Source organism: Watersipora subatra, chromosome 9 (assembly GCF_963576615.1).
Source record: "Watersipora subatra chromosome 9, tzWatSuba1.1, whole genome shotgun sequence".
NCBI lineage: Eukaryota > Metazoa > Bryozoa > Gymnolaemata > Cheilostomatida > Watersiporidae > Watersipora > Watersipora subatra.
Window position 1 is genome coordinate 61,398,401 of NC_088716.1, and position 18,489 is coordinate 61,416,889.

Consider the following 18,489-nt stretch of genomic DNA (forward strand, 5'->3'; position numbering starts at 1 on the left):
TTTGTAGAGAAGACGACTCATTATTAATGGGCCCATACTCGACACCGCTATCATCAGACTTTTCACACTAATCTTCCAACGGAACCAAAATGCACTGCTTTAAATCATCACATTCACTCATGTCAAAATATTATTGTTTAATAAAGTTTACCGGCATTTAGGTTTCCCTACAAATATTTTTTAGAAGTTTTTTGTACGGAAGTCAAATTAAAGTGCTGAACTTAGTGCATTGACAATCTCCTGCTTTTACTACTGGTGCTCTGTATATTATTGTTTCTATCTCTTATAACATGCCGTTGTTTTTTATTCCATCAGGTGTAGATAAACCAATTTCAGTCTGTTCAAAGTTTTATTTTGCATATGTCTTTCCTTTTTTGTATCTCATTTAGAATATAGACCTTAAAATCTATTTGGCTTGACTCAACCATTATTTAATCACGGCCTTCATATGGCCTCAATCTAAGAGCAATCGTAAGAGTCATGTGTAATCAAGAGTATTTGGTTACCAGTGAAACTTACTAAAATCACACCATCCAATCATGATCACGGAGCATCAGTTAAGGTGAGCTGACAAGACAAGGATAATCTGGCTGAAAAGAGGTTTATAATCAGACATGATCATAACCAAGACAGGATCGGAAGTGAACTAAACTGTTTGCCGCCATGTCAATGCTTAAGCTTTCTCGACCCCCCGCAAAGAATCTCCTTCTTGAGTGATAGCAAAATTTACTAGCCTGCTTGAATGGCCTCACATGAACTTTATCAGTTAAAAATAATCGGATGTTTTAAGACACTTTTAAACTTTCTACTCGGAGGTCGTGAAGGTTTGCATGACAAAGTATCAGTGGTAAAGAGGGTTGCACGACCAGAGTTCGATTGGACTTATCTTCCAATCGTCATTTTAAACATGATTATATTGACCTGGCAGTTACTCTGTTGTTGGACTTTTAATGAATTAAATGAAAGATTTTTAACCTAAATCAAACATATTTGTTATAATGCACAGATTCGGTAACCGTAACCTCAATGTATTCTACATGTAAATAGTATAAGGATTTCAGGCTATGGTTTTTGTAAATTATCTTATCCTTTATCAATGGACCCTGGCTAATTCGCTATAGTCTCCCCTCAAGTACCTGAATCAAGGCAAATGCTAAGGTACCTCTCTTAACATATCAAACCTGAGAGTACCTTACACTACTTCACAAACACCTGACTCAGTCATAACCATACCAGTTACCAACCTAACCTGGTATTCCCCATCGGTAAAAAAATAGTCATGCTAATAGGTTCTTCAGCGATTAGAACATTCTAGAATATTCTTATATAGGTCTCAACGTCAGTTGGACGGTGTTTACTCATTGTAACGCAATAACTATAATTACCTTTTATGGAAGATTTGTTTAAGCTATTGTGTCAACAGTTCAAAGGTCATATTGCATCATGCTATAATGAATGTGAATCATAAGGGTGAGAGCCATTCACAGCTGGTTGATACTAGTTGTCCGTTCAATCATATATGATGAACTAAATAATTATTTAGTCAGCAGAAAGTGTAATCAGTCATCGCACTTCTCAACAAGAGCCAAAAGAAGTCATGTTTAAAGTACTATAATGTGAATTGAAATACAAGCTAATAATATACATGTAGACTGATGAAACACATCAAGTAAATGTTTATGAACAACTTATAACCAGCTTACTACTCTGAGTTGCTTTACGATAATAATGTGTACTGTATGTACAAAAATGGTGGTTAAACATTTCTATTGGAAGTTCAATGAAAAGAACAATAAGTGAAACTATTGTAAAAGTGTCAAGTTTTCTTCCGATACAAATCATATGGATACAAGTTGTTTACATGGATAAAAGCTGAAAAATATTTTTATATACAAACAGTATTGTTAAAAAGCCTTTTATTACATGATGCCTTTGTGACAGAACGTAGGACTACTGAAGTGATAAAACATCTTCATCAACCTTCCAACCTTCACTTACTGGGTCTGTTCTCACCAAAACTAAAGTGCGGGAAGTCTCATGCATGAGCTACAATCTAGAATGTATAATATCTACTGTAACTATAGAGAGTGAACAAAACATATACCTTTGTTACCAACTGTGTCAGACCTTGGAATTTGAGCAATCCTCCTCTCTAAATGCTGGTTGTTTATTCCTCGTATTTTTTTTAATTCGCACTAACATGTGTACTCTATTATTGGTGATGTTCTAAATCCTTGCTTTTTGTTACTACATCAGTTTTACTTTGTTATTAGTTTGATAAAATAAAAATTTTAACTCATTGTTTGCTTGTAAAATACTTCCACTTGACTCTCATCAAAATTGTAACTTTATACTGAAGTCAGGCTATTGAGCAGTGGGAAACCCTAATAATCCATGAGATAAGTCATAATTATAAATGGTTTTCCTACTAATGAATCATTGTAAAGGCATGATTATCATAAATATGTGAAATATCGTAATAGATATATTGATCATTTTTTGCTTACACACTGTTTATCTTTGTACAAGGTACCTACAGAGTAGGACTGCAATTGTGAACTCCTCGTATTTATGCCCTAAACAAACTAATCACACTGTAAGTTATCTTTAAGCCTTCAGTAACTGGAAATATCTTGATTATTCCAGTCATGAGGTTAACAGAATATGAGCTTCTTTGATGACAGTGTTGTGTTACCCAAGTGCAGTGCAGTCACTTGTTGTCATATGAAGGTTACGAAAGCTTTGTTCAAACAACTTTCCTGATTAATGATTTCATTCAGTTGGAAATCGGAATGCATTGGAAAATCCAAATGACGCGCTTGAATCGTTTAGACTTTCCAATGCCACGAAACAGCTATGATTGCTAGGGCGTGACTATGAAGCATTGAAACGCCAAGCACGAGAAGATTAGACCTTATCTTTGTTGGTAAATAGTTGCTACTGTCTCCATCACAAATCACATTAGACCTCCTGCTCAAGGCAACAAGAGTTACTCTCCGCAGCAACTGACTGATCAAAGGCTGAGAAGAGAAGTAAGAGTGCATCAAATGGATCACCAAATACATGTAAGTAGACATTATTATTGTTTAGAGTGAGTCTTATTTAAGAGTTGGTGAAGCTGAGAATCTTGTTAATATGAATAAAAATCACTGGTAAATAAATAGAATAGGGTAGACAGGTTGTAAGAGTGCTGTGAATTGTCAGTGATTTATTGTACTTCATGCTAATAGCAAGTGGTCATTAAGCTATCATAATCACAGGCTAAATAAGTTATTTCTGGTGTTATCATGTTTTTAATGTTGTTGTAGTAGCGACAATTAGGAAGCGCTAGCACATGCTACCGACTGCTGGCGAACTTGTGTAATCTGTTTGCTTCTTGTTCATACATGTACTTAGAATGCAATGTTCTTCTACGTGATCAAATAATATACATGCAGCTCTCTATTGTATTTTCAATAAGCAAACAGCTATTCCTTATGATTTAAATCTTCAATAGTACATAAGTTATGACAAATTTAATAGCAATCATCTCAATAGTAGATTGAGCTATAATACAGTTTTATTATAGAAGCTTTTTAAACAAAATTTTCATTTATAACGGTATTATTATTTTTCAATATGTCTCGACATGTCTTGAGATGTCTCGATATGTCTCGATATGTTTCGATATGTCTCGATATGTCTCGATATGTATCGATATGTCTCGATATGTCTCGATGTTCATTGATAGAGTAATGAATTTTTTGGTATAATTATTTAATTTGTTTTAAAGGGATATGAGCTAAAGAATAATAAATATGAACTTGCTGAGGTCTTACAAAAATAAAAAAATACATTGACATAAAATAATTAAATTATATTGCAAGATCACAACAACTCACAGGCCATCTTCAACATTGTTTTATCATCCCTATGTTAATTTAAAAAAAAACCTCTTTTTACATGTATATATTGTACTTGTCTGTTAATTATGACATTTCTCTGAGAGATCAGTGTTGTCAGCTAAAGTTTTCATAGAGATTAAAATCTTATTAAGAAGCTAAAGCCACAGATAAAATAGTCAACTATTGGTTCAGTCCAGAAGCTTGTTTGACATAATAACAATTGTTACTTTCAGTGACTAGGCCAAGGATGTTCCGCAAAAAAGGTACATGGCTCAGAGGCAAGTACTGAAGATATATGGAGTTCAGGCAGTAACCATGGTAACCATGGTGAGTAACTTTTGTGTCTTTTTAGTTAAAACTGTAAATTACACAAAACTTCTCATGTTGTTTGATAAGCAGTCTGGTTTTAGGACTTTTAATTATAATCGGTTTTTATAAGTTAACTTCTAAACCTGGGTTGAAATTCTACAATTAGGATGCAATATATTTATTTAAAAAGTTTAAGGATAATTTAGTTAATTAAATCCTGAAACCTTATAGACTAAAGTTGTGTTCGTTGTTGTGCCTTTATAGCTCATTGTCTGTCTTTGCGCTCGTGAACAAAAATATTTTATATTTTTTATAATGCACAGGTTGTCGCTGTTACCAGTTCAATTCTGAGCTCAAATGTGATAATAAAGAATGAAAAGTTAGATTATCAAGGAGTCACAAAACTTATAGTTTTTTCTTTACACGTATGCTAGCTGTGCTACCCGGCATTGTCCGAGTAATAACGAAGTCTTTGGTCAGAAAATTGACTTGTATTTAACATATAACAACAGCGCCATTTTAACTTTCAAACTACATATCATGAGGAAAATGTTTTGTACAGGTTAAATAAATTAAAAAAATAAAATGACTATAAAAAGGTTTAGATGTAAATATGAGATAATTAGCAAGTAATAACTAAATTAAGTAGGTTTTGCTACGATTACAGTAAAAGATGATTCAGTAATGATACAATTAATACAAACTGAAAAACGAATTAAAATCCTGAATACGTAGAACTAATAATAATAATTCTTGCGTAGAAGTGTGCGTGTATAAAAAAGGTTACTGTTCCACCAAAAGCTATCCATCAAAACATTAAATACGACATTATCGGTACCTCTCAAAACCGGTACAAATGTTAAAATGAGATATCGTACTGTCTTTGTCTGACCAAATGGAGGGATAATGTCGAGGCTTTTCTGATGGAGACAATACAATTGTCTGCGTGAGAAGGATTGGCTTTGACCCCAGGTATAGTAACTGAACCTTATGAAAAAATATATCTTAACAGGGGTATTGTAACGTGTGGCCGCATTGGTAAAATAATCAGCATGCGCTATAGCTATAGCTGGAATGACACACATATACACACAAACTTTGGGAAATATATATATACATTAGATTGTCCCTCAAACACACATGTCGATCTTCACAGGTATATGGCCCCTCAGACCCTGGCCCCTCAGACTCGTTAGATTTATTAGTATTTTTTAATATTAGTAATATTTGGAAGAATACTAATAAAGATTTTAATGTAAATAATGAGCCAGTTATACTGTAATCAAATTTAAAAGGGTCAGCATATGCTTACAAATCTGCTGCTGCCATTTCTACTATCGCCAGTTATACTATCATCAGCTCTATTGTCGACAGTTCTACTGTCAACAATTTTACTGTTGACAGTTCTACTGTCAACAGTTTTACTGTCGACAGTTCTGCTGTCGACAGTTCTGCTGTCGACAGTTCTGCTGTCGACAGTTCTGCTGTCGACAGTTCTGCTGTCGAAAGTTCTGCTGTCGAAAGTTCTGCTGTCAACAGTTCTGCTGTCGACAGTTCTACTGTTGTTTACTTGAGAATATAGTGTGCTACAGTCTATTCATTTGACGTGCTGTCTTTTGTTTAAATGCAGTTTTTGTGACACATTTATAGATCACGAATCTTCAAAATGCTCTTCTGCAAGTGAACGAAAGAAAACAACTTACAAAGAACGGCTGCTGTCGTATAAAAACTACAGGGCAAAGGTTATTCCAGCAGAGGAACTTGCTAAAGCAGGCTTCAGCTACACCAGCAGCAATAATTCTCTTATATGTGACAACTGCAACTTGAGAATTTCTGCAGATTTTTCAGAATATCGTGATATCCTTGCAGTTCATCAAGCGTACTCTAAAGGTAGCTGCTCTTACCTGATCAAATTGGGTCAAAAAAGTTTAGAAGCGATAAAAGCAAGAAATAAGGGACCTAAGGGTAAGTGAGCTTGAATTGTGTAAGGTGGCTGTTAAGGCCTTTTATTTCATTCTATTCACAACAATAAGGTTGACACGGTTGTTTTGCTCTTTATATGGATTTGTTTGCTCATGCTCCATAAAAACAGTGGGGTTACAAGATCAAAAAATACACTTAGACTGACGATATTTTTTGATTCTCTGTTGCGCATTACATAGTTTTTTGTTTAGTTAGTTACATTCAAGATACTACCAATAGGGGGGGAGATAACGACTAGTTTACTAATAATACAGATTTGATTTTAAAGTTTTTTTTATAATATTTGTTTATTTTGCAGACCATGCATATAAAGATGTATTGGAATACAGGGATGAAAGACTTGAAACAAGTAATAGAGAAGATATAAACTCTGCATATTTAGCCCACATGTGTTCAAAGTAAGTCAAGGTTTTATAAGCATCAACAATTAGTAACTAGTTTGAATTGACATTTGTTGGAGTTCATGCTACGACCTTGACCTTGATCACACAAAGTCATTCTATATGAACTAAGTACTGCTGTCGAGTTTTCATTTAATAATTTACTGGATGAATGCGCGGCATTGCCCGTGTAATAAAAAGTTTTTGCGCAGAATACTTATTGTTATTTAACATAACAGCAGTTACCATACAAAATTTCAAATTTCGTATCCTGAGAAAAATATTTTGTCAAGGTCAAATAAATGAGGAAATAAAAATAAAATGGCTGTAAAAGTGTTCCAATGTAAATGTAAAATAATTAGCAAGTAATAGCTAAGTAAAGTCTGTTTTGCTACAATTATAATGAAAAATTATTTGGTAATGATACAATTATTTCAAACTGCAAAAACTAAATAAAGTTCTTGAATATTTTGAGTTAATAATAACAATTAGTGCATAGAAGTGTGTGTGTCTAAAAAGATTACTGTTCCAACAGAAGCTGTACATCAAAACTTTGAATACGACGATACCGGTACCTCTTGATACTGGTACAAATGCAAAAATGAGATATCGTACTGTCTTTGTCTGATAATTTGTCTGACTAAAGGAAGATAGAATGTAGAGACAATTCCTACTCGAAATAATACAACTATTTGCGTGAAAAGTATTTATCATTTACAGATTTAGTAGTAGAACCTTAGGAAAAAATGGAAATAGGACTGTAACGGCACAGTTGAAATTGAATGTAATGGCAGCAAAAAATTAGCTTTTAAGCAATTTCAACAAATAATGAGTGCACAAGGTAATATTAATTTATAGTAAAAAATGCACATTTAGTGTGTGCAATCGTAAAAAAAATATAGAGTATATGGTGAGAGCGATGGGGACGAGAAAAACAGCTTAGCTTTGTGGTTAGGTGTGCTTGTTTACACACTTGTGCAATCTTTTTTAATTTTACGATCTTTTGCAAAATTAAAAAAGATTGCAAAACTGCAATCTTCGAGAGAAACCAATACAATGCAAATTTTTTGTTTTTAGACTATAGCTGGACAGACGAACAATAGACAAATCTGAGATTTATATTCATATAAATTGAAAATAGCTTTGTCTGTGTTGTTAGCATTGTCTGTGTTGTTAGCTTTGTCTGTGTTGTTAGCATTGTCGGTGTTGTTAGCATTGTCTGTGTTGTTAGCACTGTCTGCGTTGTTAGCATTGTCTGTGTTGTTAGCATTGTCGGTGTTGTTAGCATTGTCTGTGTTGTTAGCACTGTCTGTGTTGTTAGTGTTGTCTGTGTTGTTAGCATTATCTGTGTTGTTAGCATTGTCTGTGTTGTTAGCATTGTCTGTGTTGTTAGCGCTGTCTGTGTTGTTAGCATTGTCTGTGTTGTTAGCATTGTCTGTGTTGTTAGCATTGTCTGTGTTGTTAGCATTGTCTGTGTTGTTTGCATTGTCTGTGTTGTAAGCATTGTCTGTGTTGTTAGCATTGTCTGTCTTGTTAGCATTGTCGGTGTTGTTAGCATTGTCTGTGTTGTTAGCATTGTCTGTGTTGTTAGCATTGTCTGTGTTGTTAGCATTGTCTGTGTTGTTAGCATTGTCTGTGTTGTTAGCACTGTCTGTGTCGTTAGCATTGTCTGTGTCGTTAGCATTGTCTGTGTTGTTAGCATTGTCTGTGTTGTTAGCATTGTCTGTGTTGTTAGCATTGTCTGTGTTGTTAGCATTGTCTGTGTTGTTAGCATTGTCTGTGTTGTTAGCACTGTCTGTGTTGTTAGTGTTGTCTGTGTTGTTAGCATTATCTGTGTTGTTAGCATTGTCTGTGTTGTTAGCATTGTCTGTGTTGTTAGCATTGTCTGTGTTGTTAGCATTGTCTGTGTTGTTAGCATTGTCTGTCTTGTTAGCATTGTCTGTGTTGTTAGCATTGTCTGTGTTGTTAGCATTGTCTGTGTTGTTAGCATTGTCTGTGTTGTTAGCATTGTCTGTGTTGTTAGCATTGTCTGTGTTGTTAGCATTGTTAGCATTAGTCTAGAGAATATTGTGTTCTAGATGTTTTGATTCTGCCGCTTTTCATAAATTTCGTCCCTTGTCGTTGATGCAGTGTTTAGGTAAAAACTAACTTCATACTTTTAATCCATTCTCATAAAAGATGCCAAGGAACCGAATTTATCCTTGCAGAGGAGAATACCCGAGGAACCTTTTTTATCATTAGCTAAAAATATCAATCTGTTTATCATTTTAGTCAGGACACTTGTTTGAAGAAGTTGAAGACTTTTCGAATAGATGAGTCTCAAGAAGATATAACTTATGAATCTGCTAGATTGAAAACATTTCTAGCATCTAACAAGTTATCCGCAAAGGAAGCGTCTCTATTAGCGAATGAAGGAATCTATCTCACAGGTAAGGCTGTGTTATCAGCAGATCTTAGTCTAAAGTTGCAGACAATCTTAGGACAATCACAGGGTTAGCTAGAGACAGTATGAGATAAATCCCAGACGTGTAGGGCATCTGTATTTTATGCTGGCACTACCTAATACCTTAACTCAGACAAACTACCAACTGTGGATTATTATTAGGAGACACCAGTTTATATCAAAATATTATTCCAGTAAGTTTTTTCAACTTTAGCCTGTATTCTAATCGGTATACAAGTGTAATACATTAGTCGTTACACCTGTATATTAGTTACTTCTACTAGACAGTACACTAGTTGGTACTAATACTGTATGCACTAGTTGGCACTACTACTATACACTAGTTGGTACTACTACTATACACTAGCTGGTACTACTACTATACATTAGTTAGTATTACTACTATACACTAGTTGGTACTACTACTATACACTAGTTGGTACTACTACTATACACTAGTTGGTACTACTACTATACACTAGTTACTATTACTATACACTAGTTAGTACTACTACTATACACTAGTTAGTACTACTACTATACGCTAGTTAGTACTACTACTATACACTAGTTGGTAATACTTTCAGTCGTGTTGAGTGGCTGGTGTATAACAAGTTCTATTCTAATTCTAGCTGATGCCAACTCACATGAGATTTTCAAATGCGCCTTCTGCCACTTCAGCTCCAGTCAGACTAACTCAGAACAACTAATTTCTCTTCACCGGCGCATTGCTCCATTATGTCCAAAAGAAAGGAGTAATACTACAAATACTCGCAAAAACAAACCGGACATTTACGGAGCCGCACACTTTGGCATGGAAATAGACTATTCTTACAATCAGCTAGGCATCCATGACGAAAAGCCTGAGTCTCCTGAAATGGCTGTGTTTGAAAGACGACTTGAGACTTTCTTGACTTTTCCTCATCCTGAACTAGATGTCAAAAAGCTAGTCGAAGCTGGCTATTATTACCAAGGTATTGTTAGGGGTGATAACACCGAGTGACTAGTTTAACAGAAGATCTTACATGCCGAGGATGGGTTGCTTGTATGAGTTTGACAAGATATTTAAACTTTAGTGCAACTAGTTTGTTACGCATAAGTTGCAAAGCGACCGTGACCCAAAAACGAGTCTCTTTATTCAATTTAACTCCGGATCATTGAAACGATAGTATTTGAATTCATCGGCAGCGGACAACTCCGAACCCATTAATAGAATGGAAACAGTGATTATCATTATGTATATTAGTCTTTTACCATATGTTCATTATGTCAGTTATATTCCTATATATGTATTGATCTTAATCATACTATATAGAGAAGAAGTCTTACTTTGGAATACAACTTACTTGTTTGTTGTCATCTCCTGATTATATTCATGTTGAGTCGCTCCATATTAAAGACTTTTCATATACAGAAACAAACATAGCGCTTGATTGGCTGCCTAGATAAAACCTATTGGTGGTTTCACCAAACGGTTGATTTGCTGTCCTTTAAACCAAGAATGTCTTAGATGAGAGTGTGATTTCTAGGAGGTGAAGGAGTCGTCTGCTTTTGGTGCGATTCTACCTCGACAAATTGGAGTGCTGGAGAGAACTTTTGGGTCAGACATGCAAGGACTTCACCCAAATGCAGATTCCTCTATCTTCAAAAGGGGCAGGAGTTTATAGATAGAGCAATAGAAGAGCATGGAGTATTTCCTACTCTCCTCCCTGATTCTACCATGGTATAGTATATGTTTCTATTTGCTGTATAAGTGGTATTTAGTAACAAGTTATAAAGCATTCAGAGGATTATTGCTTTCTGCATATGATTCTGCGACTAAAGACCTTCGCATAGTATAAGCTTGTGAAAACTCAGCGATCAAACTAAGCCAGCAATTTAAAGATATCTGCTAACAGAATAAACCAGGTGGCTTTTACACCATTTGCAAAACTCTCCCAATGATGATGCTAATACGTAGCTTTTTCTAGTAAGTCATACACTTTTACACAATATTAACCATGTTTCTGCGTATTACAGACAGTTAGCACTAGAATGCTGAGACCTCGAATGCATGCCAACTGTGTACAAACAGCGCTAGCTTTAGGAGTTGACCGAGAATCCATAACAACTGTTGTGAGAAACAGAATCAAGGTAAAACATCAAGTGTTCAGCGCTGCTAAGTGAGATGTCTTTGTGTACACATTGTATCTAAATTTTAGTAGCTAAATGCAAACTTCTACTAGAACCATATTCTCTATAGTTTGCTGCTTTGTTAGTCAAGTTAAATAGAAATGTTGTTTGTGCTAAGGATAGTATACTACCGTATAACAGAAATGAGCATAACCAGATCAGATTTGTCAACTCACAACCAAGACATGCTTGTCCTGTCAGGATAAAGTATTTTCAAATAACAATCAAAAGATTTGTTAAAACTACCAACAAGCTCTTCTTTTTTAGCGATATTGATATAAAAGTGGTGACTAAATAATAAAAAACTAAATAAATGTTCTCTAAAGCGTGTTTATCAATCTCAGAAGTGGAATTGCTTTTATAAATCAAATGTAATTCATTTTAGAAAAAGATGAATGACTTCACTTCAGCAGCAGATATTGTTCGTGAAATTACCGCTCTCGCGGAGGCTTCAGGAACTGTTGAAACAGTCGAGTTACATCTGCCTCAAGTTCTGCAGCCAGCAAGCCTTACAACTGAAGATGCTGAAAACGCAAGTGCTGTTGAAGGTGCTGAGGCTAACACTGAAGTCAAGGACACAGATAAGGCGTCAGAAGAGGTGGAAACAAAACTTGAAGAAGCTAACGGTCAACACAACAGTAAAGAAGTGAAAGATGAAGAGAGTAAAGCAGAAGAATTACCAAACGAACCGCCTTCTAAGATATCAATTGAAGGTAGAGTAATCTTCTCTTGCAAGCTATCTGAATTACCAAACGAACCACCTTCTAAGATATCAATTGAAGGTAGAGTAATCTTCTCTTGCAAGCTATCTGAATGACCAAATGAACCACCTTCTAAGATATCAATTGAAAGTAGAGTAACCTTCTCTTGCAAGCTATCTTTATTCACTAGAATGAATTGGTTTATGGATGGTTTTATGGGGATATAAATTATTAATGTGATGCTGATTTGTAGAGGCAAAAACCAATAATATTTTCATAATGGTTGCGCTGCTCAACTAGCTGAGTTGGTAACCAATGAACTTCTAGATAAATATAAAACAGTGCAAATAGCGTAATGTTCAACTGAGTATAAACTAAATAACTGATAGTAACCTTTTAATAACTTACCTAAGTACCTCAAAAAGGCACCAATAGCTGTTTTAATATTTTAAGAATAAAATTACATGCTTTATCATCTTAATAAACATATAAAAGGTTTTTTAAATTGGCACTAAGCAGATTGATTTTACAGCACTCTCTTGCTGAAGCTATCTTCTCCTTACTCTTCTGCATTCTAAGGAAAGTTATAAAAAGTATTGATTAGACTGCGATTTAATTAAATCTGTTTCCTTTTTTACGAATGTCAAGGTTACTTGTAGAGATCCAATCGATGGCACTAAAGACGAAGAATCAGCTCATGTGTAAAATCTGCATGGTAGAAGTTGCTGGCATTATATCGCTTCCCTGTGCTCATCTCTGTAAGTTGGCTCTCATCCTTCAGACACAGGGTGCTTGCATTTTAACTGTAATAAGAAAAGTTCAAGACAGACATTTTATGTAAAGATTATGTAAATTTTATGCTGTCGGTACAGAAAGAGTATAACATTTAGTTAGCTAAGAGAAAACAGCTATTTACGAAATGACCCGTCACAATTTGCTGGCCTCACATTTCAAAGTTAATATTAATTATGAATTTATATATCTTTTCTATCTAAGTATATATATTAGAAGAATTTTGACTAAACTATTTTTGCGGCAGCTACAATGTTGTTTCATCTGTAGCGCTTGGAGCTTGTCAGGCCGTGTCTTATATATATGTGTATATTTATGTATACATATATATATATGTATACATATATATATGTATACATATATATATATATATATATGTATACATATATATATATATGTATACATATATATATATGTATTCATATATATATATATGTATACATATATATATGTATGTATACATATATATATATATGTGTTCATATATATATATATATATATATGTATTTATATATATATATATATATGTATACATATATATATGTATACATATATATATATATATATATATATATATATATATATATATACATATGTATACATATATATACATATGTATACATATATATATATGTATACATATATATATATGTATACATATATATATATATATGTATACATATGTATATATATATGTATACATATATATATGTATATATGTACTGTATACATATATGTAAGATGTATATTATAAAAATATATATTGTATATTTATAATACATATATTTTTATATAGATTTACAATATGTATTTATATTATACAACTTTTGTATGTTATATATTTATAATAAATTTATATTATATTATCTTTATACATGTACATGTATATATACATGTATAAATATAATACGTTTATTATAAATGTATTGTATTTATACATGTATATATATAGTATAATATAAATTTAAAGTTGGTATAAATGTATAGTATACAAAAATTATATAATACAAATATATATTGTAACTTTATATAATAAAAATATATATATTGTAAATGTATAATATACATATTTATATTATATAAATTTATATAATATATATTTATATTATATAAATTTATAATATATTATGTATATTACATGTGTTAATTAAGTATTTATGTTGTTTCATATATTTTATTAAAAAATGGAGGCAATAAGTTATAGTACTGAAGCCTGTAGTATCTGAGCAGTACAGACTCAGGTACTCAAGCAGTATAGCAATTATTAAAATAAAATAGTTGTACCTTTATGAGTGAGCAGCCTTAAACACCATTATATCTGTTTTGTACTCCTAAACTCTCTATATAGACTTTCATAAGATGAATTGGACTGTAATTCAGTTTTTATCTGTTGCAATGTTTAAACTTGAGGCCATATGCTAAAATCTGGTGGCTATAAAAGGTAAAGTTTAATGCATGTATGTACATATTAAAAGGTAAAGTTTAATGCATGTATGTACATATTAAAAGGTAAAGTTTAATGCATGTATGTACATATTAAAAGGTAAAGTTTAATGCATGTATGTACATATTAAAAGGTAAAGTTTAATGCATGTATGTACATATTAAAAGGTAAAGTTTAATGCATGTATGTACATATTAAAAGGTAAAGTTTAATACGTGTATGTACATATTAAACCAAATCAGCAACAATGTATATGAAGTTAGGTGAGCATGATAAAATGTTTTAGCGAGCAATTAACTCGTAGCGCAGTCTATTTTCTGTAGGAACTCTAAACCGAATGATGAAATCTTGGTATATTTACAGTATCCTGTATTTCATGCTCGGCCGCCCTCAGTCAATGCGCCCTCTGCAGGGCTGACATCAAGGGAACTATAAGGGTCCATCTACCTCAAGGCTAACAGTTGGACAGCATTCATTAAAGTGATAACTCGTAAGGAATTAATTATATTATTGTTATTATTATTGTGATTAATGTTGTGATTATTACTGGTTGATTATCTTTCACATTGTTAAGGGAGAGGTTTTGTAAATAATAAGTGTTTAATATTTACGTATAAGTAATAATGTATTTAATTACAATTTATAGTTATAATTTTGATTGAAGTATATTTAATTATTTAATTTTTGTGGCAATAGTAATAATAAGGTAAAGCGTATTGTTTTGTGTGTTTCCTCTGAGTGAAATACTATAATGGTTCTATGGTTCTATCTGTAATGGTTAGCATCTGGAACTCTGAGTGAAATACTATAATGGTTCTATGGTTCTATCTGTAATGGTTAGCATCTGGAACTCTGAGTGAAATACTATAATGGTTCTATGGTTCTATCTGTAATGGTTAGCATCTGGACCTTGAGTTCAATTTCTCCCAAGACAAACTTTGATCACAGACAAATCTTTTAAATCTATAGCTGAGTATCAATAGTATCAGCGCTGCTAGAACTATGCATCCATAGATGTAATTCTGTCATAGTTGTTATCGTAGGCTGTCTTATGTTATGTTTACATGCATAGTTTGAGTATAATAGCTAACAATCATTAGTCTCTATGAAACTGATTGTTTGTTTTAGAGGAGTTTGTGGCGTTAAATAAAAACTGTGAAGAAGACACAACACAAGCCTCTGCACAAAGTCACTCAACAACCACAGTTATTCCTCTAACAGTATTGAGAACTACTCTGTTTATAACCAGAGCATCAACTGTCATAACCAACACCTCAGCTGCTAAGTCTGTGAAAAATGAAGACAAGACACTATAGTAATAACAGGACTCATCATTACCTCAGCTGTAGCAGGATTGATAATAGTCGGATCTATCGTTGGTATCATCATTTATTGTTGGAAGTGACAAGCTAAACAAAGGAATGTAGATGTGCCACTAAATGATGAGGTTAGTTCATTTGATACTGTCTAGTACTGGGACAATTGGGATACATCTAAAAGTTCTCATGAGGTCTGATGTGATATCAGTACGCAATATGACTAGCTGTACAGTTCCTATATATAGTAATTATCATAAGGTTGGATGTAATAATTAAATGGGATGTGTCAATTTACCTTTGCGAGATGTTGCTATGAGACTGAAGTTTTGGGAGACTTTGCGGACTACTTTGTATGTGAGTGTATACATACTCTCCCATACTTTTTGAGACCGTACTAGAAAATATAAAAAATTTTTATAATAATGTTGTAGGAAACTCATAGACTGCCTTTACATGAGTCTCCAACCAGTGGCCAGTACCAAAACACACCGGTCTAAATCTTCCCGTCCATATTTGTAGAGAAGACGACTCATTATTAATGGGCCCTACTCAACACCGCTATTATCATAGACTCTTCACAGCAAATCTCCAACAGAACCAAAGCGCATTGCTTTTAATCTTCACGCCCACGCATATCAAAAATTTTATTTTGTAATAATGTTTATCAGCATTTGAATTTTTCTACAAATGTTTTTTATGAAGTTTTTTCCAGACAAAAGTCAAATTAAAGTGTTAAACTTGATGCATTGACAATCTCCTGCCTTCACTACTGGTGCTCTGTATATTATTTTTCTATCTCTTATGACATCCCATTGTCTTTTGTTCTATCAATTGTAAATAAATTATTTTTCTGTCTGTTTAAAGTTTTATGTTGCATATGTCCTTTGTATATTTGTATCTCATTCAGAATATAGACATTGAAATCTATTTAGCTTGACTCAACCATCCTTTTATCATTACCTTCCTATAGCCTCAATCTAATAGCAATCATAAGAGTCATGTGTAATCAGAAGTATTTTGTTACCAGCGAAACTTAGTGAAATCACACCATCCAATGAGCACGGAGCATCAGTTAGGGCGAGCATAATCGGGCTGGAAAGAAGTTTATGATCGGACATGATCATAAACAAGACATGATCATAAACAAGGCATGATCGGAAGTGAACAAAACTGTTTGCTGCCATGTCAATGCTTATGCTTTCTCAACACACTGCAAAGAATCTCCTTCTCAAGGGATAGCAAATTTTACTGGCCTGCTTGAATGTCCTGACTTGAGCTTCATTAGTTAAGAATATTTGGATGGTTTAAGACACTTTTAAACTCTCTACTCGAAGGCCATGAAGGTGTGTATGACAAAGTATCAAAATGTAAAATGGGTTGCACAGCCAGAGTTCGATTGGACTTATCTTCAAATCGTCATTTTAAACATTATGAAATTGGCCTGGCAGTTACTCTGTTGTTGGACGTTTAATGAATTCAATGAAAGATTTTCAACCCAAATCAAGCATATTTGTTATAATGCACAGATTTGGTAACCGTAACCTCAAAGTATTCTAAAAAGTATAAAGATCTCAGGCTGCGGTTTTGTAAATTATCTATCCTTTATCAATGGACCCTAACCAACGCCGCTATAGTGTCTCGCTAAGTACTTGAATCAAGGCAAATGCTAAGGTACCTCTCTTAACATATTAAACCTGAAAGTACCTTACACTGTTTCATAAGCACCTGACTCAGTCAGAACCACACCAGTTACCAACCTAACCTGGTATTCCCCATCGGTAACAAAATAGTCATGCTAATAGGTTCTTCAGAGATTAGAACATTCTAGAATATTCTTATATAGGTCTCAGCGTCAGTTGGACGGTGTTTACTCATTGTAACGCAATAACTAAAACTACCTTTTATGGAAGTTCTGTTTAAGCTATTGTGTCAACAGTTCAAAGGTCATATTGCATCATGCTACAGTGACTGTGAATCATAGGGGTAAGAAGCATTTACAGCTGGTTGATACTAGTTGTCAGTCCAATCATATATGATGAACTAAATAAGCATTTAGTCAACAGAAAGTGTAATCAATCATCACACTTCTCAACAAGGGCCAAAAGAAGTCATGTTTAAAGTTCTAAAGTGTGAACTGAAATATAAACTATAAATATACATGTAGACTGATGGAACACGGCAAGTAAATGCTTATGAACAACTTATAACAAGCTGACCACATTGAGTTACTTTAAGATGTTAATGTGTGCTGTCTTCATGAAAACAGTGATTAAACATATCTATTGGAAGTTCAATGAAAAGAACAATATAAATTGGTTATCTGGATAAAAGCTGAAAAGTACTTTTTATATACAAACTGTGATAATAGAAGGCTTTAATATAATAAAAACATTGATCACAATAAGTTAGATATATTTATATAAAAACAGTGACATTTGAAAGTCTTTAATAAATACTAGTATATTATTGAGTAGATCTAAAATGTCTCATTTAAACTGACTGACAATTACTCATATTATTCATATCCATCTACTTCTAGCCTTTGTGACAGAACATTAGACTACTGTAGTGATAAAACCTCTTCATCAACCTTCCAACCTTTACTTATCTAGTACAAAATGTAAAGTACAGGAATTCTCATGCATGAGCATTTAGATATTGTACAATCTAGAATGTACAGCATCTACTTTAATTACAAAGAGCGAAGAAAACATATACCCTACAGGATGAAAATATTCGTTGATTATAAAAATTCGCGATTTCGCGAACAATCAATTTTGCGAATTATTAAATTCCGTGAATAATTAGTTCTATTTTTAATCACAAGGGAGAATAACTACTGCATCAAATTAAAAACTAGCCGCTAGGCATAAATCCTAAACGTGGTTGAGTTCCAAAATATTTTTAAAATCATTGCCTGGGCTTTAAGCTAACACCATTGCCAATGCATCACATTTCTTTACAAAATTATTCAAGGTTGTCACAAGATATGCAGAATGGCGTCATCGCAAAAATAGCCGCTAGGCAGAAGTACTAAACGTAGCCGAGTTCCAAAACTCCTT

At 33.4% G+C, this 18,489-nt stretch overlaps 1 protein-coding gene across 1 annotated transcript; it reads left to right on the forward strand.

Annotated features, from left to right (window-relative positions):
* The first annotated feature begins 539 nt into the window (after nucleotides 1-539).
* LOC137405328 (baculoviral IAP repeat-containing protein 7-like) lies at nucleotides 540-16,279 on the forward strand. The gene is made up of 13 exons (XM_068091557.1): nucleotides 540-562; nucleotides 5,598-5,746; nucleotides 5,844-6,158; nucleotides 6,475-6,574; nucleotides 8,828-8,985; nucleotides 9,632-9,973; nucleotides 10,529-10,722; nucleotides 11,019-11,132; nucleotides 11,557-11,884; nucleotides 12,532-12,630; nucleotides 14,472-14,598; nucleotides 15,237-15,555; nucleotides 15,859-16,279. The coding sequence occupies exons 1-11, from the start codon at nucleotides 540-542 to the stop codon at nucleotides 14,564-14,566; spliced, it is 1,917 nt and encodes a 638-aa protein (XP_067947658.1). The 3' UTR covers nucleotides 14,567-14,598; nucleotides 15,237-15,555; nucleotides 15,859-16,279.
* Nucleotides 16,280-18,489: the final 2,210 nt, after the last annotated feature.